The 23,745-nt window shown below is 46.3% G+C and overlaps 1 protein-coding gene across 2 annotated transcripts in view; it reads right to left on the bottom strand.

Moving 5' to 3' along the window:
- The window catches only part of ppfia3 (PTPRF interacting protein alpha 3), a 106,207-nt gene extending 82,985 nt beyond the window's left edge, over positions 1 to 23,222 (bottom strand). The window contains exons 1-2 of one of the 2 annotated variants that reach the window (XM_052042905.1): positions 23,022 to 23,222; positions 11,125 to 11,457 (exon numbers count right to left, since the gene is read on the bottom strand). In XM_052042905.1, the coding sequence (XP_051898865.1) occupies positions 11,125 to 11,358 (234 nt within the window). In that variant the 5' untranslated portion in view covers positions 11,359 to 11,457; positions 23,022 to 23,222. The remainder of the gene's footprint in view (positions 1 to 11,124; positions 11,458 to 23,021) is intronic. The other variant, XM_052042904.1, reaches the window with a different exon arrangement.
- Positions 23,223 to 23,745: the final 523 nt, after the last annotated feature.

Raw genomic sequence — 23,745 nt, forward strand, 5'->3', positions numbered from 1 at the left:
GTGATTAAGTTTGTCAACAGCAAATCTTCAAAGGTTCGGAAGAGACTTGACTTCAAGTTGAGGCAAGTTGTTCTTATCTTGAATAAATCAACGGTGAGGTGTTCTCAGAGGATGGTGCAGAAACAAACCCACTTTGATATATCGACCAGCATTCAAGGAAGGCTGCGAGGATAAAATTCAGAAAGAACTGGATCGTTACTGGATAAGTGGTCTGGGAGCAGTGTGTCAGGAAGCATCAACAATCCTCAGGCAATCGGGTTTCCTCCTCTCCCACATTTCCGACAGTGCAGCACTCCCTCAGTGCTGCAGTGGGAAGACTGGCAGTTCATCTGTCCCTTATTCGATAACATCCTTGCCTCAGTTCATTATGGGCGCAAGACTCTGTCCAGACACAAGCACAGAAAGCTTGGCTGCACTGTACCGAGGGAGCACTGTATTTTAGATGGACATATAAACCCACTCCACTCTCTCAGCTGGAGAGAAGATCCAGGAGGCAGCATTTTAAGGACAGAGGCACTGTCCCTATCTTGTTACCTGGGTGTCAGTACACAGGACTGTGTGGGGGCCAGTGACTACCACAATGCCTACATTATAACAACAAATGCATTGGAAGGGTACCTCTGGACTACAGAGAAGCAAACCTATCTTCCTTTTCCCTTTTATTCTAAAATCAGTGACGAGAACGATGCTTCTGCAGATATGAGGAATGAGCCTAGCAAAAGATTCCACAATTCAAAAACACTGCCCTTTGCTGTCAGGACCTGGGAGCAGAGATACCAAACTCCCTCCTAGTATTTTTAATTACCTTCATTGGCTGAAGGTCACTAATTGCCCTTCCCAAATAGGCCACTAACCACAGCAGGGTGGCAGGAAGTGGATGTTTCATTTAAGAGGTTTCACCCATTTATGACAGATGAAACAAAACTCTGAGGAGAGCACAGTGACGACGCGGATAGAGCTGCCTCACAGCACCAGTGACCCAGGTTCAATCCCAATCTCAGGAGCTGTCTGTGTGGAGTTTGCATATTTACCCAATGACCACAGGGGTTTCACCCAGGTGCTCTGGTTTCTCCCAGATTGGGGATGGGTAGAATCTGGGTGGGGTGAGGGAGGGGGGCGGTTGAAGGACCTGTTTGAGCTGTACAATGCCATGGTTGAGAGTCTTTGGAACTCTGGGCCTCAAGGGACAGAGGAAGCAGATTCTTTATTTTAAAGGCAGAGGTAGAAAGATTTTGACAAGGGGTAGAGGGTTAGCACAAATAGGCAGGTGTGCGATTGAGGTCACAATCACAGTAGTCATGAACGGTGGAGTAGACTTGAGGGGCCAAGTGGCCACTTCCTGCCCCATATGCTCGTACTTTGAGGGTAGGACTGAGGGGGGTCTGGAGTTACATACAAGCCAACATCAACCTGATAGTTTCACGGACACCATTAAGATCTTTATTAGTCACACGTACATCGAAACACACAGTGAAATACACCATTTGCGTAGAGTGATCTGGGGGCAGCCCGCAAGTGTCGCCACTCTTCCAGCACCAACATAGCCTGCCCGCAGCTCCTAACCCCTACATCTTTGGAATGTGGGAGGAAACCGGAGCACCAGGAGGAAACCCACGCAGACACAGGGAGAACATACAAATTCCTTACGGACAGCGGCTGGAATTGAACCCAGGTCACTGGCGCTGTAATAGCGTTACACTAACTGCTACACTACAGGTAAAGGTATTAATTCCAGATTTAACAGAATTTAAATTCCCCATCTGGAATTAGAACTGTGGCTCAAGATTACATCCCAGACTAGATACCACTGCAGTAACTTGGCTGTGGTGCTACTAAAGTAGATTGCCCAAATTCTGTATTTAATCCTCATCTAGAATCAGGAGTTGCAGCCCAGGAGGGGAAGTGCCCCACAACAACATGCCAAAGTTAACACAAATCACACTGTGGATCTGTTGAGGAAAGGCCACATCCAAGTAATTTGACTGATTTTTGTTTTGAGGAGATAACTAGGTGGGGGAGGGGATAAAGGTGGCACATTGAATGTAATCCACAAGACATTTGACTAAGTCTCACATGACAAACTGCTCTGTGAAGTGAAACCCCTTGTGACACAGGGAAAGCAAACTGGATCGAAATTTAGCAGGGAGGGAGAAAGCACGGGCTAATTAATGGTCATCAGGAGGTTTCGTGCCTACATAGATTCCAGAGGTCAGTACCAGCCCCTTGCCTTCTGAATTGGGCTTAACATGTGCGATTGAGACGTTTGTGATGATACTGGAATTCACAGATAGGTGGTCGGGAGGATGAAAGTTCTAGGCTGCAGGAAGAGACCAGTGGATTGTTAGTTGGGTCCCAAAGCTGAAATATGAAGTGATGCATTTGGGAAGAGCAAACACAGCAAGGCCATTCCCCAGTGTGGAATATTGGGACGTGTAGGGAAATAGAGGGAGCTTGGAAATCATGGTCCCTGAAGGTGGCAGGGCAGGGAAATTAGAATGCACAAGGGATCGGCAGAGGCATTGCATTTAGCATTGCATTGGTGTGAATTCTCTGCATTGCATTTAGAGCAGAGAATTCACACCAGAACTTGATTATTTTCCAGGATCTGGTCTTCTCTGGCAAGGCCAGCATTTATTGTCTGTCCCCAATTGCCCCTTGGGAAGGTGGTAACAATGGAGTAGTATGTGTGGTCATTTCAGAAGGCACTTTCAAAGAGGCAAATATAGTCCAAATCCAGTAAAGACAGCAGATTTTCTTCTCCAAATGCTACTAGTAAATTAGGAGTTTCTACAACAATCTGCTAGATTTTGTAATCATCTTTGCTTATGGAATTTGTAGGAAATTCCAGGTTATTAACCGGATTCAAATTCCACAGCAAGCAGAGTGGGATTTGTCACTTGGAGTCAGGTAACCTCCACCACTGTTTGCAGAGGGCAGAGTGTGCAGTACTGCTCCCCACGTTACAGGGGTGTAGGGGAGGTTATAAAGAGAACTGCAGAATTACGGTTCTAAAGATCAATTAGTGTTTAAAATTAAGAGACCTAAACAAGAAAAGACCCTTCTCTCTTGGCAGAGAAGTGGATAACCTTGGATGGGCATCTAGGTCAGCATAGACCAGTTGGGCCAAAGGGCCTGTTCCTGCTGGAAGAAAGGAAAATGGAGTATTCCCCCCCCCCCTCAAAAGAGAATGGTGGGATCAGGAACTCACTGCCTGAGAGGGTAGTAGAGGCACAAACTCTCATAATGATGTAAAACCCCGAAGAAAGCACTGAAGAGCAATAGCCTACCAGGCCTACAGCCCCAGCACTGGGAACAAGAGTAATACAAAGCACTCCATTTTCACCCAGCAAGGACACGATGGGCCAAATAGCCTCCTGCCGTGCTGCAAATTTCAATGGAGCCCCTGAACTGATATTAAATTATCCCAAACTGATTTCACACTCAGGTTTCCACAATCTCAGAAGCACATTAACACGTTCTTTGTTGCCTGTTCCCATAGCAACAGTGTGTAGACTGGGTGGACTATCAATCTTGTCTCACACCTTTGCCCTAACTTCCTGCAGCGTGTGAACTAATGGAGACAGGCAAGCTCATTGCACCAAGCAACCTTCCCTGCCTGGATTCATCCCACTCATTTCAAAATGGAGCTTCTCTTCCCGGTCACCAAGCTGAACCTTTAACAATCTGCCAGAGGAACTCAGCGGGTTGAGCAGCATCTCTGGGAGGAAAGGAACTGTCGACGTTTCAGGTTGAAGCCCTGCATCAGGTCTCCTGAATGTTCCTTCTTCACTTCAAGTCCTCGTGTCAGAAGGATCCAGGAGATGAGAGAGCAAAATCCTCAGAAATGCTCTGAGAATTCCTTAAAACGCTTAAAACCAAATCCTCCTGCTGTTACAGGCCTCTAACTAGAGTGCTTGTTGTGAGAGTCTGGTGTCAGGCCTTGACAGCTGGGGGTGTCGACCTGGCAGGTGGATTCATTGATCCTGCCAGTGGCATTGATATCTCGTCCGTGCAGTGCCGTGTGTTTCAATGGTCCAATTCTCTGGAGGACAGGAACCACTAATGCCTGGTAGACCATAAACCTTCTGGTAGGTTTGAAGTTTTGATCTAGAACTTTCTCATTGTTGCTTACAACTTCACAGACCATTCAGCCCGTTGTCTATGCCAGCTCTCGGAGCATTCCCAACAGTCACATTCCCCACCTTTCCCTGTAAATTAATCCCTCCCATCTGCAACAAACCACCTGTCGGTCCTGTCGTCCACCTACACACTAGGGATAACTTACAGATGTGGGAGGAAGTCGGAAGTACCCGGAGGAAACCCACACGGTCACAGGGAGAACATGCAAACTCTACAGGTCAGGATTGAACTCTGATCACTGGAGCTTTTCCTCAGAACCATCCCCCCCCCCCCCCCCCCCCCAGAGCTTTTCCTCATACCCCTGGAGGCTGGCACACCTCATCAACATTTGCTTTGCCCAGAGGTGGTCCATGTTTCCTGGTCTGGTTGTAGACAGTGTGGTACATCAATGTAGCACCGTTCCAGATGGTGAGTGCAAGGTCCACCCACTCAGGTTTCAGGGAACAAGTCCAGGATGAGTACCAAGCACCAAAACAGGCCCTTCAGCCCATCGTGTCCATGCTGACCATCAAGTACATATCTAAACCAATCCCACTTACCAGCACCTGGTCCACAGCCTTGGAATTCAGGTGTTCATCTAAATACTTAACTGTTGTGAGAGTCTTCACCTCCACCACCCCTTCAGGCAGTGTGTTCCAGATACCAATCATCCTCTGGGCAAAAAACTTCTTACCCTTTACACACTTGTTGGCAAGTGTCATCTGTGTACTGCAGCTTGAGAAGTGAAGCTGGGATGACCTTGGTTCTGGAGTGAAGGTGATGAGGAGCAGTTTCCCTTGTCCAATGGGTATGTTCCACTGCAGCAGGAAGTTTGTTGGAGGCAAGTCGTAGCATTGCTGTGAGAATTCTTGAACAAAGCTTTGGGTTACACTGGTCTACGCTGAGACTGGGTTAGCCGGGGACCCTTAGTTGATCACAACTTGGATGCCATCATGTAGCAAAGGCTAGATAGAGGTGAATTTCTGCAGGCAGCCTAATTTGAGGAGGTGAAGTCAAAAGCAGCCAGGTGATAGTTGGTGCTGCTCCTGTACTTCTCCTGGGGTTTTCACATGGTGCAGATCACATCCACTCTGCTTCCAGATGAACAGAATCCACACTGCAGTTTGAGCCATGGCCACTGAGAGGCAGCAGTTAAGGACTGCCCCTGTGGCAGAAAGCCCTCTACAGTTGCCAGAGTCCAATTTATGAAGATGGTCACGATTACAGCAGTCTGAGGTCCCCCAGCACGTCCTCCTTATTCCAGACACAGGAAATGAGGTTGCTACTTTGTTACTGAAGTTCCTATCTGCAGTGATCCTGTCCATTTGCAGTGCTTTGTGGTTGTTCAGTTACAGCCTTGTCAGAAGGAATGACAGGACTGGACCAGATAATTTGCTGTGGGATTCAGTTACAGGCACTCGTGTCAAGGACAGAGTCGTGGCTGAGGAGTTCCCAAAGGTTTCCTTCTAGTTGTCGCTGACTGCCTCTCGGTCCTTGATAACCGTCTTCTGGTCTTGCACCTCAGATGCGAGAGTGTTTCGGTCATGGATGGTCTTGACAATGCTGAAGAATCAATGCACATCATGCCTCGAGAGCTGTTGGACCCCCTCATGTAGGATGTGAAGCTCTCAACATTCGAAATCCCTCCACCCACTTTTCTCTGCCTTGCAGGGTGTGGTGCACTGACATTGGTGCCAATGTTAAAACACAAAACCTCTTGGGCAGAGGCAGAAGATCTCAAGATGCTGTTGGAAGAGCAGCAAGCTGTCCTAGAGTCTTGGCCCAATCTCTGAGCCGACACCAAACGATTAAACCTGTAGTTATTGCATCTGCGGTTAGTGGGAGCTTGCTTTGTGCAGTTTGGCTGTTGTGTTTTCCCACAAAAATTGTGCCTTACACATAATCTTTCAGCTTTGGAAGACTCTGAAATCTCAAAGACACAAAAGGCATTTTATACCAAGTTATTTCTTCAAATTTGTTCTGATAATTATTTAAGCAGCACTTGGATAGGTGCATGAGGGGAGGGCCCTGGAGGGATATGGGCCAAACACAGGAAATTGGGACGAGCTAGGTGGACAATGTGGTTGGCATGGACTCATTGGGCTGAAGGGCCTGTATCCATGCTGTATTGCTCCATGACTGTAAGCATTTTCAGATCTGGTATGGCGATGGGATTATTCCAATCTTCTGCAAATAGTTTTTTTGAAAACTAGTCAACTACTGTCTCAGAAATTGCAGTCTAGGACTTCCATTCTCAATGTTTCTTCGTAAGGGATTTAACAGCTTTCTGAATAGTTTTATTCCCATCTCGCTGAGGGCTGATAATTTCCACAATTCGTTGCACATTTTCACTTAAAGCCAGTCAATAACAAAGATAAAAAAAAATCCAAAAAAGGGAGGTCTGATCTTACTGGAAAAATTCTTCCACTTTCATCTTGTGCATAATACCATCTACACAGGAGCACGTGGGAGATGTAGTGAGCTATAACCAGAAGAAGAAAATCTGCTCTTTCGTCCATGATCAAGGTCAGAATTCTGCCAACAAAAAGAGCCACTGACAGAGTCAGGGAGTTCATAAATAAGCACAGGACCTCAATGAGCTGCTTTTGGCTTTTAAACAAGTGCCAGAGAGAAGTGTTCAGAAGTACCCACTATCCTTGGGATATCGTAGGCAATGATTCACACTAAGTGAGCAGCTTCAGTAAACAGGCACCATTAATAGGATCACATTTCCATCTTCAAACAAAAGAACTGGCATTTGTGTTTCCCAGGCCGTTGAGTGAAGTTTTCGTGCGATGGCTCATACTTGGCAGCTGAGGTACACAAGCTGATAACTGGCTAGTTAATCCAGAAACTTGAACCCAACCACAAGTCTGCTCTGCGTCCAAACTCACATCCATTGTTTCGCAACCTCCCCCCCACCCCACCCCAATCACCTTCCAGCTCCTCTTTGCTCTCATGACCTCGAACCTCTTCCACCCTCAACCCTTCAAATATCAGAAATTCTGGCCCTTTGAGCATCCCATCTACCACTGGCAGCCAAGGCACTCAGCTGCTAATACCCAATACTCTGGATATCCTTTCCCAAAATCTCTCCAGCACACCTTCCTCTTTCAAGAGTTATCTCACAGCCTCTCTGGCCCTTGTCCCAATACATCCTCCTAAAGTTTGGAGTCAAACTGTTAGATAACAATGATATGGGTTGGGCCATTCAGTTGCATCAGACACATTCTCTTAGATTCATTTATGGGCTGTGGACATCACTGGCAGGTACCAGCATTTATTGTCCATCCCCAATTGTTGCCGAGGTGAGGTCTGGAGTCACATATAACCTAGCCCAGGTTAGGTCAGACACCAGAGGTTGATAGTCTGTTGGATGTTGAGGGAATCAAGGGGTACAGAGTTATTACGGGAAAGTTGTCCCAAGGTAAAGATCAGCCACAACCTTGCTGTAGAGAGGTGTGAGGGGCCAAACAGCCACCCCACCACTCCATTTCTCACATTCATTCCATCATTGGGCCAAGCCGACCCCTCACCAATCGACATCATCCACTTTACAACGATGCTGCTCAGTACATCTCACCTCACCCAGGGAGAAAAGCTGCACATTTTGGAACTCTTAGAAACTGCAGGCAAAACACAAGACCAAGCTTGGAGCCAGCACCTTGTCACCTCCATGGACAAGACACAATCGATACTGAAGACTTGAAAACCTTGTCCTCCCATCTCTGCTCAGAAGCACTGCACCGTAAGGAAACTGAAGGCTGACATCAACCATTCCATAAAATCACGGCTGATCCTCCACCTCAACACCCGGCCTCCAGTGCCAGCGAGGTCGAGTTTGCACTCTCCCAGTGACTGCACAGGGTTCCTCCCACATCCCAAAGACGCATGGGTTGGCAGGAACACTAGCCGCTGTAGTGTGGGTGAACGATGGAATCTGGGGAAGTTGACTAGAATGGGGGGATTAGTGTAGATGAGTTGGCATGGACTCTGGCCTGAAGGGCCTGTTCCTACAATGCTATGGCCTTCCTGTCTGAACCTCTTGTCCCCGATCTTCTCCAAAAGCATCTGGATTCCAGCCTTTAATAACCTCATCACCAGGGCACCCATTGCCCTCTAGAACAGAATTCAAAGATTCAAAGTCCCAAGAGGAAAATTCTTTCCCAGTCACGAGTTCTGGACCCCCCAGAACAGGGGACTGGCATCAACCATTTCAGGATACTCCTGTCAACCAGTTCACCTCCTATTCCCTGAACTTGGGAGAACAAGCCCGTTCTACTCGGTCACTCCACAGGACAACCCTGAAGTCAATCCAATAAAAACAAGGACCGAGAAAGCAGCAGGAAGCCGGGTAACAGCTTGCTACAGAGAGACTCAGTTGGCTGGGCGCCACTCACCAAGACAAATGCCACTTTGAGAGAGAGCTTGTTGAAACTACATAGGATTAGAGATACAGGAACCAAACTGCAACAGCTGTAACGAGATACAGATGTGCTTGCCCCTACACCACAGCTGAGCCTGTATGCAAACTCTGAAAAGACACCCCAAATGACAAACCAATCATGCAATCATTGCCAAATCAAACACTTGCATGTCAGGCTTCCTGCTTTAATATGCATTGCCTCACAGCTATCTCTACATTAAAATCCATCTGCCATTTCTTAACCCATCTGCTAAACTAATCCATTGCTAATCTCTGCACTCTCGTCCTTCTCCAGCCCTGCTAACCTCAGACTGCTGCACCTCTTAACCAATCAGGGACAATTCCCCACGTCCCAGCCTCTGGTTTCTTCCTATAAAACTCATTCCCCCTCCCTGGAGCATTACAGCACAGAGGCCCTTCAGCACACCATGTTCACAATTACCCATCAATAAGACTATTTGCCAGCACTTGATCTGTCACTGCCTTTACCTCAGCAATTCAAATTCTCGTCCAGATACTTCTGAAATGTGAGATTTAAAGCTTTAAAAGAACTACCTTTGGCCTGGCTTGTTGTCACCTGTATTACCATCTCCACATCCACCTTAGAATCAAGCTGCATCAATAATCCTTCGATGAAGCACATTCCCTTCTTTTCTTCCAGCCTTGAAAGTTATTTTTCCTTTTTCATGTATTTACCAAATTCCTTTTTGAAAGTTGCTGCTTCTACCTGAACTCCAGTTTCCTACCTAATCCTCTTATCACCAATTTGCATTCAGGATCACCCACAACTTGCTGACAAAAAGAATTCTTATCTTCTGCCTCAATCTCCTCTAGTTCTTTTGCATTAGTCAACATTAATTACCCACCCTGAAAATGCCATTGTAGTTGGGCTATTTCAGAGAGCAGTTAAGAGTCAACCGTATCTAGACCGGAGCATAGATTTCAAAGGCTATGAGCAAATCAAACGAGTTGTTATGGATCTGGTATCACGAGCATCTTTCTATTCAGAATTTAACTGCTTGAATTTAAATTCTGCTGTCCTAGTGAGATTTCAACTCGTGTGTTTGCCTTCCATCAAAAGATCTCAGCTTTGAACACCTTCATTGAATCTCCCCTCACCCATCCCATGCTCAAAAGGAACTCAGCTTCTGTGTCCTCTGCACAAGAGAATGATTTGATCAAGGTACCATTTGGCGAATACATACCCTTATTTAAGAATGCCGAAATATATTGAAACCTCACAAGATAGTTTATTTTGCAAATCTGGAACTTTATCACCAATAAAAATAATGGGACCTTATTAATTGATGTTAACAACCAAGATTAACAGCAAGTGTTTTTACAAGTGGTGAGAAGGAAGGAATTGTAATACATCGTGTCAGTCAGGGTCTAACTGAAGCATGAACTAGAGGGGTGAATGGCCCATTCCGTTCACACAGGTAGACAGATACAACTCACGTAACAGAAATAGATGCTGACAATGTTAATTCTCCCCGGGAGACTCCTCCCTCTCGTCTCCATCTCCCTACATCACAGATTCCTTTCTCCTTCAGGTTTAGGGAGTGAGCTCAGTGTTCTCACCCTCTGGGTAAACAAGCTTCCTCCAAAATCCTTGGATGCATTTATTATTGACCATTTTCTAGAACTTCCCTGTTAAACCTTTTCATAACTTCCTACAGAATCTCTTCTGCAGAAATATTAGTTTGTTCAATCTTTCCTGAGTCAGAAGCTCTCTCTCTATCCATCCTCATTGAACTTTTTCTTCCCCCCTCTTAATTGCACCTTCCTCTGCATTTCAATAGACTTTGGATAATATGGCATTCACAATTGTGGTCCAACCACCTTGGACAGAGGTTTAACACAACTTCCTCGTTTTAAGAGGGACAAACCAACGCGCTTACTCATCCAGCTGGTTAATCGGGTGTTCTGCATTAGGACTTTAAGGTGTGGAAGGGGACACAGTTGGGTGCAAAGGGCTTTGAGTTCAAGAATAGGACTATTCTGTTACAGTTGTACTGGGTGTTGGTGAGGCCACACCTGGAATGTTGTGCACAGGTTTGGTCCCCTTATCTAAAAGAGGAAAGTAACGTAGGGGGTAATCGAAAGAAAATTCCCCAGGCTAATTCCTGGGATGAGAGGATTTTCCTATCAGGAGAGGCTGGACTGTTTGTACTGGTTTTCCTTGAAGTTTATGAGAATGAGGGGTTACCTTATTCAAGCGTACAAGGTCCTAAGATCATGAGGGAGTTGCCAGAGTAGATGCTGTGATGTTTCCACTGGTGGGAGAGTCACAAACAAGGAGACATGGTTACAAAATAAGTGCCAGTCATTTAAGGGTGAAGTGTGTCAAAATTTCTTCTCTTAGAGTGATGTGAATCCCTGGAATTCTCTGCCCCGGAGGGTGGTGGAGCCTAGATCATTAGACATATTTAAGGTTGGAGATAGATAAATATTTGAAAGATCAAGGAATTGAGGGAAGTGGGGAACAGGCGCAGAGGAGCTGAGGCCAGCAGAGGTCTGCCATGATCATACTCCTATTGCCTTGCATTTGTGTCAAGTTGCTAAAGGGCGCCTCCTACCTGTGGCAACGCAATACTGAGCTGCCTCTGCAGTGACTCCTTCTCGTGACCCAGCTCCCGCAAGCGAAGCTGAGCGCCCGACAAGCTCTCCTGGGTCTCCCGCAGACTCTCCAGCAGTCGCTCGCGCTCGTTCAGCATGTTCACCATCAGCTGCTCGAAGTTGGCGTCATCCGACCCATACTGGGAGCCCCGACGGTTGTCCTCGTTAATGGTCGGCATCACCTCGCACATCATCTTGTCTGGGTTAGACCATTGGAAACCTCGAGAGACGGGAGGACAGCTACCGGCAGCAGCAGGCTCACAGACAGTTTCTCAGGTCAGGCTGGAGTGGTGCTACAAACACAGAGATAATTGGAAATCAGAGCCTCTCCGTTAACACAGCCTGACCTGTCCCTCAGCCCTGCTATTAGCAACACAAAGCACCCTATCAGGGATATTCCCTTTCTCCTATCCATCACTAGCTCATTTTCTCTTTTTCAATTCCAGGGAAGGGTCTTAGACATTAACTGTTTTTTCTCTCTCCACAGATGCCACCTGACTTGCTGAGTGTTTCCAGCATTTTCTGCTTCTATTATTAATAAGGGACACAGGAAATATTAAGTTAACATGATGCTCAAGATCAGAAATGTGCCAATCTTCAGAATATTCAACTGATGTTCTACCCCTCCAGCAAAGTGTTCATAGCTCCGGTTACAATGGCCCACAGCACTGCCCCCTGCTCTGGCACACTGTTCTCCAGGTATAACAGCCTTCTCTACACCAACTACAATTGGAACATTCTGGAATGTGGTGTGCAGGAAGGTACTCAGGATTTCTCCTGTTGTGTTTTTCAGGAGCTGTCTGTTATTGGCAAGGCCCATCCACAATAACCTCGAGAGGATTGTGAAGCACCACCTTGAACTGCTGAAATTCAAGTTTATGGCATTGATAACGTGGGTGGGGTTGAACATGAAAGCCAATTTCCTCAACACTCCTTGGAATAAAGCATCACCCCTGGGATGTTGGGATCAGTGCATGGCCAGCATTTATTCCTCCTGCCCAGTACCCCTCACCTAATGGTGGTGGCTAGATGCCTCCTTCAGCTGCTCCAGTTCATACGGTGCTGGAGTGGGTTGTAATGTCACTTTGGCCTGCAAGGACCAACACTGTGGTCAAGAGTGGAATGGAAACCTTTTCCCCTTTCTAATGAGCTGTTTTATTTAAAGGCAATGCTGGTTGTGGCAGTACCCAAACATGGCCACCACCCAGTGAATGATGTCACAACACCAAATAAAGACTGGTTATGACCGATCTATCACGTTGTCAAGGTGGCAGACCTTGTCTAGTCACAGAATGGGCTGACTGGATAAGAACAGCACAATTACTATCCTGAAGAGCATTAGTAAAGCAATATTTTGTACTTTTAATGACAATTCAATTGTCTCATTCTAACCATCACTGATACCAGCTCTTCCTTAATTAATGCTATTTAAATTTCCCCAGCTGCCTTGGTGGGATTTGAACTCACGTCTCTGGATCATTGGGCCTGGACTCCAGACAACTTAGACCAAAACCTGATTACTGCAGTACAATTCCTTTACTGGCTCTCCAACTCCAGCTTTAGATAGAAGCTTGCCTTGAAACAGCAGCAAAACATTCCAGGAGTAATTGACAAACAAATCCCAGTAATGAGCTGCAGATATCAAACAGCTTGGTTGTAGGGAGACTGAAGGGTGGACTGAGGGACTTAGGGTGTGACTATCAGCATGTGGACTCAGAGGCCAGATTTCTTCCAAGGACAATCTCTATTGTACAAGAACCCAGGGCCAATCTCCAAATGGAACCTTAATCCACCAGAGGATCACATTTCCAACAGGTGGACAGCCAACTCTGGAACCACAGCCCCGACATCACTCTGCTTACACTGGCAGCCAGTGGGACCCACACAAAGTTGGTCTTCAGTCCTTCCCTCACAAACAGGAGCAAAAGGGGATCAGCACTTTCCTGGACCTCCTGACAATAAAGGAACAATCAGCTGTTTGTCCCAGCACCCTCACCCAACCCACCAAGAACCTTGTAGAGGAATGTGGGAGGAAGAATGTTGTAGAGTTATGGGATCAAACTGTGCAGGTCACCGACAACCTGATGTGGCTCCAGTGACTGTCACAGAAAGGTACACTGCTCAGTGACAGATTCAAGGACAGATCAGGCAGCTCTCATGCCAAATACAATTGTGAGGTGTGGGGGGGGGGGGGGGGGGGCTGGGGGGAGGGAGGATGGAGTCAACACCCAGACTGGAGTATCCACTGCCTGAACTGAGGCATTCATTGGGCCACCTCAGAGTCAACCATTGTAGCACATGTAGGTCAGATCGGGAAAAGCCCTTCAATCAATGAATGCAAAGGGCCCTCCTGGACTTTTACAAAGAAATGCAGTGCATTCCCACCGATGTCCTGGCTAATCTTTTGCCAAGATGTTGGCGACATTGCTCTGTGGGAGCTTGCAACAAAGTTTGGGAAGAAATTTGTGGTTTGTGAAGGGCTTCACTCTTGTGGATGTGAAGTGCTCACGTTCTCTCTTCGAGGAATGGTCAACTGCCAATGGCCTATTCAACTGCTGAAGCCATCACAGTTCAGCTGTATCTCAGCCCCACGTTCCCACTTTCCAGCAGAGGGCAGTAACTGCATCAGTAGCTCAAAACTGGGCTCCTGGCTGACGTAACCACTCCCACCTGGCCTCGGAGGTACACCAGGAAGACTTGCATTTCTGTGGAATTTTTCACAACTTCCATGTCTGATGAGCCCAACAGCAATAAAGTTTAGTCACTAAATGCACAGAAAGCTCCCATGATATGACCATTGTTTGCTGATTATCCAACATTGTGTTGGCTCTGGAATAAATATTGGATTCCATAGGAGAAGCAAGCTTGAAATAGAGCTGGAGTCATTAATGTCCATTGATTGGGCAGGAGGGCCTCTGTTGAGAGAGTGATGCCCCAAGGGAGTACTGCTTCTGTCGGGTCAGGTTGGGTTCACATTGGATGGAGGTTTGGGTCTTAGATTTGTACCCAAGCAGCTCTCTAGCTCTGCTATCTCAGAGGTGCACGAGAGATTCAGCTAGATCTGGTGCTCAGCAACGTGGAACAGGGTTTGAACCCATGGTTTTCTGCAGGAGTGCGAGAGACCAGGAAGGGTCAGAACACTGGGGACTGAGCAGAGAACATCTCAAGATGCTTGGCTTGTCCATCTTGTCAGTGCCACCAGGGAATGGCCTCACCCACTGCCACAGGCCTGATTTCAGCTGGGAAGAAGGCATTCAGCCCAGCTGCTTCATGCTGGATCTGTACTCCCGGGGTATTTTGATCCTCTACCTCAAAGGGAATATTATTTTTCTCTCCAGAAACCTGGGACTTACTTATTCTTCCTACCTACATGCACTATCTGAAAGGAATAGAAGAGACAATACAGTCAGGCTTACTCTGGACTGGACAACACACCAGGTGTCTCCACCCTTTGTTATCTCCATAAAGGTACGGTAGCATTGTCATTAAACTAATGGACCATGGCTGAGGGCAAGGACTTCTGTCACTGGACCAAATGTAGGAAATTTAAAGTCAAGGAATTAAATAAAACTGCATTTCAAAATGAAGGGCAACAATTGTTGTAACCGCATCCACCCCCCCCCCCCCCCCCCCCCCCCCCCCCCCCCCCCCCCCCCCCCCCGGAAGCTTGTTGTCAACACCATGTCTAGTGGAGCTGGGCAGCGCACTGGCACGGCTAGTGGAGCCAATGCCTTCACAGTTCCAGCAACACAAGATCAATTGGAGTTTATACCTTCTGCCTGTGACTACATGGGTTTCCTTCTGGGTGCTCCAGTTTTCTCCCCACACCCCAATGACTTACGGGTGGGTTTAAATCAGCCCCTGTAAATTGCCTCTAGTGTGTAGGTGAGTGGTGCAATCAATGAGACTGATGGTCAGCATGGACTCAGGGGGCTGAAGGGTCTGTTTTCATGCTGTACGAGTCCATAACCATTCTATACAATTCCAGTCCTGCCATTGTGCTTGAATTTTAACTGCTTTGGTTCCCACGTCCATGAATAAAGAAATATCTGTGAGATGAGGACCTCCTTCTACTCCTTTCTCCCTCCTGTTGTCCAGCTTCCCCTCAACTACATCCTGTTATTTGCCACATCACTCCCTGAGAGAGAGAGTTCCACACTCTCATCACATAAAAAATGTCTCCCCAATCCCCTCTTGGACTTGTTAGATGGCCAAAAAAATTTGGATCCCACCTCCCCTCAGCAGGCACACAGCTACCTCTGCAAATCACCTCAATTTTTAAGATCGTCAAGAGATTTTATGATTAGATTTCTATCAGATCGCCGCTTGCAATGAACTGGGCCAGTGACACACACGTTCACTGAGCAAAATGGTTTATGGCAAGTAGAGCGAGTGATTCTATTAAAACTACAGCAGAAAAGGCAGAGGAAAGAGACCCAGGCTGTTCGTTCTTTTGTAATGGATTATCAGACTTGTACATCAATTCCGTTTTATCCTGTACCCTCAATCCTTACAGTAATACACAGGACACACTGCTTCATGTGGTCTGACCATGATGCAAAGTGGGGTTAAGTGCCTCATTTCTGCATTACAAAGTTGTCCCTTTGACAATGATCTTTTGCTTAAATGTTCTTTTCAACAGTCTCAACAACCACAGCTACCTTTAATGATTTGTGGATCTGTTATTCCTAAATATTTTGATCCTCTCCCTTGAAGGAAATGTTTTTCTCTCTAGGAATCTGTGACCTGCTTATCCTTGCTACCAAAATGCAGAGTCTGTAAGGAGGAGACAAGACACTCAGGCACACTCTGGACTGGCTCCTGCCCTCTTGTTCTGAGCATTTTGGGGCTTCCAGCTAACAATTCTGTAGATATTTCTGTTTCTAACTGTACCAAGACAGAGCAGCGAGGGAGAAGGAGATTTTTGCCCAGATATTTTCCATATCACTGATCTCTTTCTTTGCAAACTTCTTCAGAAGCCTCTGCAGTGAAGCCGTAACTGAGAGTTGGTTTGAAAATGTCCTGGTTATGCTTTGTTCACCGAAGATGAAGTACACACATCCCACACACAGTCTCAGCCACAAACCAAAGGCTCAAACCCAACACATGCAGGCCACAAAATTATCCCTGGTTACACAAAGCCCGCAACCTAATACAACCCAACCACGAGCAGCCTGCAGTGAAACCCAAGGCTCAACCACACACATACCATGATCCCCTTCCTTACAAGGTGGATGGAATATAGCCTTGCAACAACTATGGAGTACTGGTGAGACTACAGCTGGAGTAGTGCACAGGTTTGGTTTCTTTAAGGAGGGATATTCTTACATCGTATGAAACTCCAACAGTTCACTACTGAATGTATTGACTGAATAACTCCAAGAATGCAAAACATTTTGCACTGCATTTTTCCTTTTGTATATATTTTATGAATAAAATTTATTTTTGAAATAGAAAGAGAGAAACTCAGACAGTTCACTGGGTTGAGCCCTGGTATGAAGTTAATGTTACAAGGAACAGTTGAGCCTAAACTCATTGGAGTTTAAAAGAGGAGAGATGTGATCTTATTGGAGACGTACAAGATTTGCAGGAAGTGTGGCAGAGTTAAAGATGAACTGGTTTCCACTGATCGGGGATCTAGAACAAGGGCAGCATCGGTTAATAGTGGAGAATTTTAGTCCCACAAGTACGGAAGGCAGAGTTGTTGACACAGCCCAGTCTAACCACATTCGAGGCCAAGATGGACAACGGCAGAGGCAGGAAAGTGGGCAAGATCAGATCAGCCCTCATCTTATTGGATGGTGCAGCAGACTTGAGGGGCTGAATGGCCTACTGCTGCTCCTACTTTGCATGTTATTTCCTTAACCCACGCAGGGCAAGTGACCCATAAGCACAAAGATCACTACCCAACACAGGAACCAAGCAGACAGTCCACAACTCCACAAGTCCAACCACCACACCTCACGAGGCACCACCTCACTCTCGTGCACTCAGCTGCTTCTCTTCATGCCACAACCAAGGAGTCAACTAATCAAGTTAAACAGGAGAGAGTGGAGGGAAGGGTGAATGCAAGACAGGCACCAACAGGCAGAAGTCAGGGACCAAGTCACTGGGGATGGGGCTACCAACCGGAGGGACAGACTGACCAACAAGGCTGGGAAAGAGTCCCAACAGAACCCTGGCATGAAGATTGGGGTAGGGGAAATGGATGGGGAATATTCCCGGAGAAATTTGGCATCAACTGCAGGGATTGAGGAGGGGGATTGGAATGTGACCCATCCTTTTGCTACACCGAATAATTGAGACAAAGTGTGATGTGGAAGGAAAGTGACAGATCTCCTTCTTTCTGGCACTGTTTACTCTTGATGTGTTAGTTCAGCAAATTAGCCCCAATGGGAACATTTAACTAATCTATCCTTTGGGAGGGTGACAAGACAAAACATTAAAAATAAGCATGTTCTTAAATATCAGTGGACTCGAAACTGAATTCCAAATCATTCTTATTGAACTCAACCTACCAGTCTCTGGTCTTGCCTCAGAAAGGGTAGTACAATGGCATGTGTCATCCTAGGATGGGTACAACTACAAGTAATGCTTAATCCAAAAGATGACAGAGCCACAGAACCCTGCAGAGCTGCACGTGAACAAGAGGACCTTGGCACCAGAGATAATGGACTGGACACCTGCCAAGCCCACTTTGAACAAATGAGGGATCGGAGATATGGCAGAGCATGGAAAAGGGAGAGGAAGGCCAAAGATGATGGCTTGACATCAGAGCAAGATGCCATGGTATTTCATGGAGCCCTTAGAAGATAGCTCTGAGTCCATGGATCTCTAGCTGGGGGAAGGAGACATCTTCACGCAGATCCACTTGTGATGTCCTGTCACACACGCACCTCCTTCTGACACAAGATGTTTCTTCACCCAAACAGCTTCAGCTGTTGCAGGCAGGAGCCTTGGCTGGGGAGAGAGGTTCCCATCATGTCCTACCTCCAGGATCTTCCACCATCTTCCTCCTCCAGTCTGCCTTGTACACAGTCGCCAACAATTACTAAAAGTGTTGTTCCCTTGGTCGGTACAAATGCCATCCTTCCAGTTTCTCAGTGGCAGTGAAGCCTCTTTCTCCCTACCTCCTTTCAGCTCCAGGCTCCATCATTTTGCACCACAACAGCTGCTCCACACTGCTTGGTGTCAGGTGCTTCCAACCCAATTTAAAACCTAGCAACAGGTTCTTGGACCCAAAACATTAACTCTTTCTCTCTCCACAGATGCTGCTGAACCTGCTGAGTGTTTCTAGCATTTTCCGTTTATTTTGGATTTCCAGCATATGCTTTTTTTTGTGATTTACATACCATGCAGAACCTGACCTAGGTGTGTTTGACAGGATAGTGCAGAGGGAGACACAAGAGGGTGGTGGGTATATGGAACGAGCTGCCAGAGGAAGTGGCAGAGGTGGTACAAAAGCAACATTTGAAAGACATTTGGACAGATACACGGATAGACAAGGTTTAAAGAGAAATGGGCCAAAAGGGACTAGCTCAGGTAAGAACTTTGGTCAGCATGGATGAATTGGGCCAAAGAACCCGTTTCCAAGCTGTATAACTCTATGGCTAAGAAACCACAGATGCTGGAATCTGGACTAAAAAGCAACCTGCCGAGGGAACTCAGCAGGTCAAGCAGCATCTGTGGAGGGAAAGGAATTGTTGACCTTTTTCAGTAAAAAAAAAGTTAAACAGCTTTATTTGTAAAAACTTCAATTACGAGTAAACTTCTCACTGATCTGACCAGTGTGGCCCATGTCCTGATAGCATTTGAGAGGATAATGCAAGAGGGAGCTTCTTGGTACCTCATTACCATTACACCCAGCCCACAAATCCTGAACATTAACAAAAGCAAGAAAAGAAACTTCCAGCTCAAGATCTGCCGGGTTTTATAGTCACCGAGTTGAATAAAGTTTAACAATAAACAGGGAAAAAAAAACGCAGAAGAAATAAACAAACGCAGTCAATGATGGAAGAATCATCACCCAGTGATGGGGACCTTCATGGACCACCTGGTACACACAACGGTGAGGAGGGCCAGTAACAAGCATCGTGCAAGGACACATTTTCACACTCATTTGGCACTTTGATTGGAAAGCAAGTGTGACTCAGTAACATGCGCTTTAAAGACCAATGTTATGGTAAGGTTGTATAAGACATTGGTGAGGACAAATTTGGAGTATTGTGTGCAGTTCTGGTCACCTAACTATAGGAAGGATATCAGTAAGATTGGAAGAGTGCAGAGGAGATTTACTAGAATGTTGCCGGGTCTTCAGGAGTTGAGTAACAGGGAAAGATTGAACAGGTTAGAGCAGTGGCTCTGCCCACTGTGCCACTCGCTAAATAAAACTAAATAAGTATTTAAATGTAGATTTAATGTTAATGTATGAAGCTGTCCAGGATCATGCAACACTTCACATTTCAAAAGTCCATATTCAAATGCAAGACTGTTGAACTTAAGATTCATTGAGCTAAACAAGATGTTACTCCTTCACTATCGCAGCTTTCTGTTGATCATCGAGAAACCACGGCTTGAAGCTGCCTGACACCCTCCATTCATTGCTGTTCTCCCGAGTACCAGTCATCAGTACGATTTCTGTCAATAGGTGTGCTGAACAATAGCAATCAATGCAAACTGTCCACAAGCTAAATTGCCTGCTCTGCCAGTGAGTGCTTAGGTCCAAGCAGGAGGCAGATGAAACTACTCAGGGCATTTCATGTGTTGTCCACAAAGAAGCACAAAGAGTTGGCAACAGCAAGGAGGTGGTGTGCGTGAGACTGCTCTCCCAAAGACCAACCAGGACAGATGTGACCCATTACCTCAGACCCTACGGAACGGTGCAGGTAGGAGAAGGAAGAACCTACTGGGAATTCAGGGTAGCATGTTCAGTGATGTGTCAAACATGTGGTGGTCCAACAACAAAGTCCCTTACCCAGGGTCATGGTGCCGTTGGTCTTTAGGAAGAAGACAGCCTTCCATCCACGTTGGAAGTTGTAACAACGGCCAACACCCCTGGTGTTTCCTTTACACACATTTACTATCTTCCCGTTCAGAGTGGGTGTTGCTCCTGATTCTGTATTCAGAGGTGAGAAATCAAAAAAACCTACAGATGCTGGGAACACTCAGCAGGTCAGGCCCCATCTAGGAGAGAAACAGAGTTAATGCTCACCATCAAAGACCTGCCACCCAGTTCTGAAGAAAGGTCTTCGACCTGAAATTATCCACGGATGCGGCTTGACCTGCTGAGTATTTCCAGCATTTCCTGGTTTTGTTTGTTGGGTCAAACAGTGACTGGTCCAAGTCTCAGAACAGAATGACCAGACCGATGTCCGTGAGAACAAATGCAACCCACAACAGGGAACTGCTGCCCAATGTCCAACTTGGGTGCTGGAGATACATCATTAGAAGAGAAGGCCACCTCATTGGAACGTTGAGGCACGGCTGGATGAGGAAGGGTTGACTGTGCAAATGAAGCCGCAGAGCAGTCTCCTACACATAGTGCGGTCCCTGGGAACTCGAGAAAGTGGCTCCCAGCACAGGACTCGCTGGTAAACCTTAACAGAACCAGCAGGTAAGGTTCGAGTCAGATGTACGTCCACAGTTGCAGTGCCAAATATCACAGTCACCATCTTCCCTGCACCCATAAAGCAGACAACTGTACACATGGGTTCACCCTTTAGAGTCACAGGAGTAGCCACATACAAGATCTGCAGCAAAACCACCAAACCAAACGTTTTATCCCAGACACAATCTGGAGCAATGGCATAGTTTCCCACAGAAGGAAACACTGCTAGTTATTGTCAGAATTATAATTCAGTAGTTGGTTAATATAACTAAAGTTGGAGGAACGTCAGATCAAGATCTATCCGAGCCAGGTAAATAGATTCCAACTGGTGCAGATCCCTGGAGGTATCTTCGCAGAGGTCCAATCATCCACCACTCCCCAAGAAATACATGTTTATTCCTCCATTGATGAACGGACGGATCACTAACTAACCAAGAGGAACAAGCTATCAGCTATGGCATCAACCTACTGAGCTGCTGGCTCGGAGAGGTGTTGAGATGGAGAAGTTCCCAGTTGGACACCCCCCGTGAGGGCAGCTTCATGGGCCATTTGGAGATGACACAGGTGAGCTGAAGGTCAGGGAGCAATCACCTCCTGGCAAGCTGTCTCCTTATGGTGACTATGAACGAGGCCCAGCCACATCACAGCAAGTTTCTCGCTCAGAAAGTGGCCTGAGGTTCATAGACCACAGGTACATCCACCTACTGGGAACAATCTCCCTGTTTTCTAGAAAAGAACTCAATTAGTAAGAGGAATTAACCAACCATTGATACATTTAAATATGGCAGTTTTTACAGAACATTTGTCATTAAGCAATAGTCAGTTAGGGTGTATTTACTGCAAACCCGGAGTACACCGAGTGATCAGATGTACACATGATACGGGCACATGTATGTACACGTTTTCATTATGTTACACGGCTGGTGTACAAATGTTCGCCTCCATGACTGACGGGGCACCAAAGTCTGACACAGGTCAGCTGATGGAATACACGAACGGCACGAATTGTTTCTCAAAGACATCAATCATAAGGGGCCACAGACCAACAGATCACAATCATCTCCCGACTTCCCCACTGCGGAGATCCCCTTAAAGCAAATTCGGACACAAACCAGCGCACTGCACATCGCTGGATAGTTGCTGCAACTGATCTGCTGGTCTCATAATCGCGATTATTAGCGGCAATCATTGACACAAGCTCGCCGCAGCTCGCTAGATGAATGCAAATACGTGGATTCTGAAATAAAGAATCGATTTTGTTTTGCATAAACACTGCATTTTAAAAGAGAACGGATCCGTATCGCCACCAGTAATGGAGACAAGTCAATCTAAAGGAAACGTCTATAAATCACTGAGGTAACCAAGGCGGATCAGGAAATGCAGGTACCAGGGAAAGATTGCTGTACGTTAAATGTATAAAGTAGAGGGGGAAAGACAAAACCCTTTCCCCCCAACCCTTACCGAATCAGCGAAACACAGCGTTTCTTTTTAAGGATTGGACTAATTTTATTTTGGTGCACAGATCACACAGAGCCCGCTCCATCCTCACAATGACAGAGATTGGGTTGAAAAAAAATACAGGGTGTGTGTTTTTAAAAAAAACACAAATTATTGCAACACAGTTTGGATGCACCCCACAGGTTTTTGGTAATATGTGGTTATTTATAGTCCCCATATCGGCATGTGTAAAACAGAGATAGAAACGGAATGACTGAAACTGATGGTTTTTTTAAAAAAATCCAACCTAAAACCATTGGTAAATCTCAAAAAGACAAAAAGATTAGATGTGGTTCTGTTGAGTATAGTTGTGTCTAATCAAATGCAAAATGCGTTTTATACAGTGATGCTCTCTCTCTCTCCTCGCCCTCCCATGTAAAGGCAGGCATACTGTCTCCAGCCCCACAAATCACTGTATTCCCCCTTCATTCTAAATCACGATGAACACATCACCCTCAGAAGAGGGCTGGGGGAGGGAAAGATTGCAACAAATTGAAAACCATACACAACCCTATACCTTCCAGAAAGTACTCGCACTTTCCTACACGTTTCTTTTTTTGCAAATAGAAAGAGGGTGTTGAAATGCAATCGTGCTCATGATGGGCACAATGTAGAAATCTCAGCCTCAAAGCATCAGTAACAGACGTATACAAACCAAATGACAGACCTGATAGTGTTTGCAAGGCATTAGAATTAAATCATTAAACACTCATATCGCAAAGCATATTTTAACTATATATAACACATACTCACATTTGCAAGCCGGGCTCCCAGTCTCTCGCCCTCTCCTGCTCCCAGGTCCCCCCTTTCTCACTTTACCCCTGCATTCCTCCCCAAAGGTCCTTTCACCTTAAAGGGGAGGGGGGATGCAAAAGCGACTAAAATTAAACTCCCCCCTCCCAAAAAACGAATGCAATGCCTCTCACTCATCCACTACTTCCCATTGAAAAAAAGGGAGCCAAGGTTCCCAGAATCCGTCCCTGCAACTCCCGCCCACATTTACTCCGAAGGGAAATTAGTTGGAGCCATTTCTGCTCAGACGCGGATACCAGTTGTCAATCACATCAATTGACAGCAGAGACAACCAATCGGGGCTGGAGTTTGTCCAATTCCCCGGCCAGCACTGCAGAGGCAGGAGAGCGAGAGGGCGGTGACGAGATTGATTGACGTCTAGGAAAGCCTATGGAATTGGTGGGAACGGGCGCCACCAACCAATGGGAACTGAGATGGGGGCGAGGTTTCAATAGGGATGATGTCATGCTAAAGTGTGTGATGTCATTCCAGGGCTGGGCCAGGTGCGGTAACCTGGGGTACATTAAAACTCAGATTCCTGCGGTCAGTCATTGCCTGATACCTTGCAAAATAAATCTCAAATTAATGATAAGGTTTATCAATAATTTGAAGGACTAACAATGATGTGATAAAATAAAAGCATTGCCATTCTTTTGCCAGCTTGAATTTCCCATTCAAAACAAAT

The sequence above is a fragment of the Pristis pectinata genome, chromosome 33, assembly GCF_009764475.1.
Source record: "Pristis pectinata isolate sPriPec2 chromosome 33, sPriPec2.1.pri, whole genome shotgun sequence".
NCBI classification, from domain to species: domain Eukaryota; kingdom Metazoa; phylum Chordata; class Chondrichthyes; order Rhinopristiformes; family Pristidae; genus Pristis; species Pristis pectinata.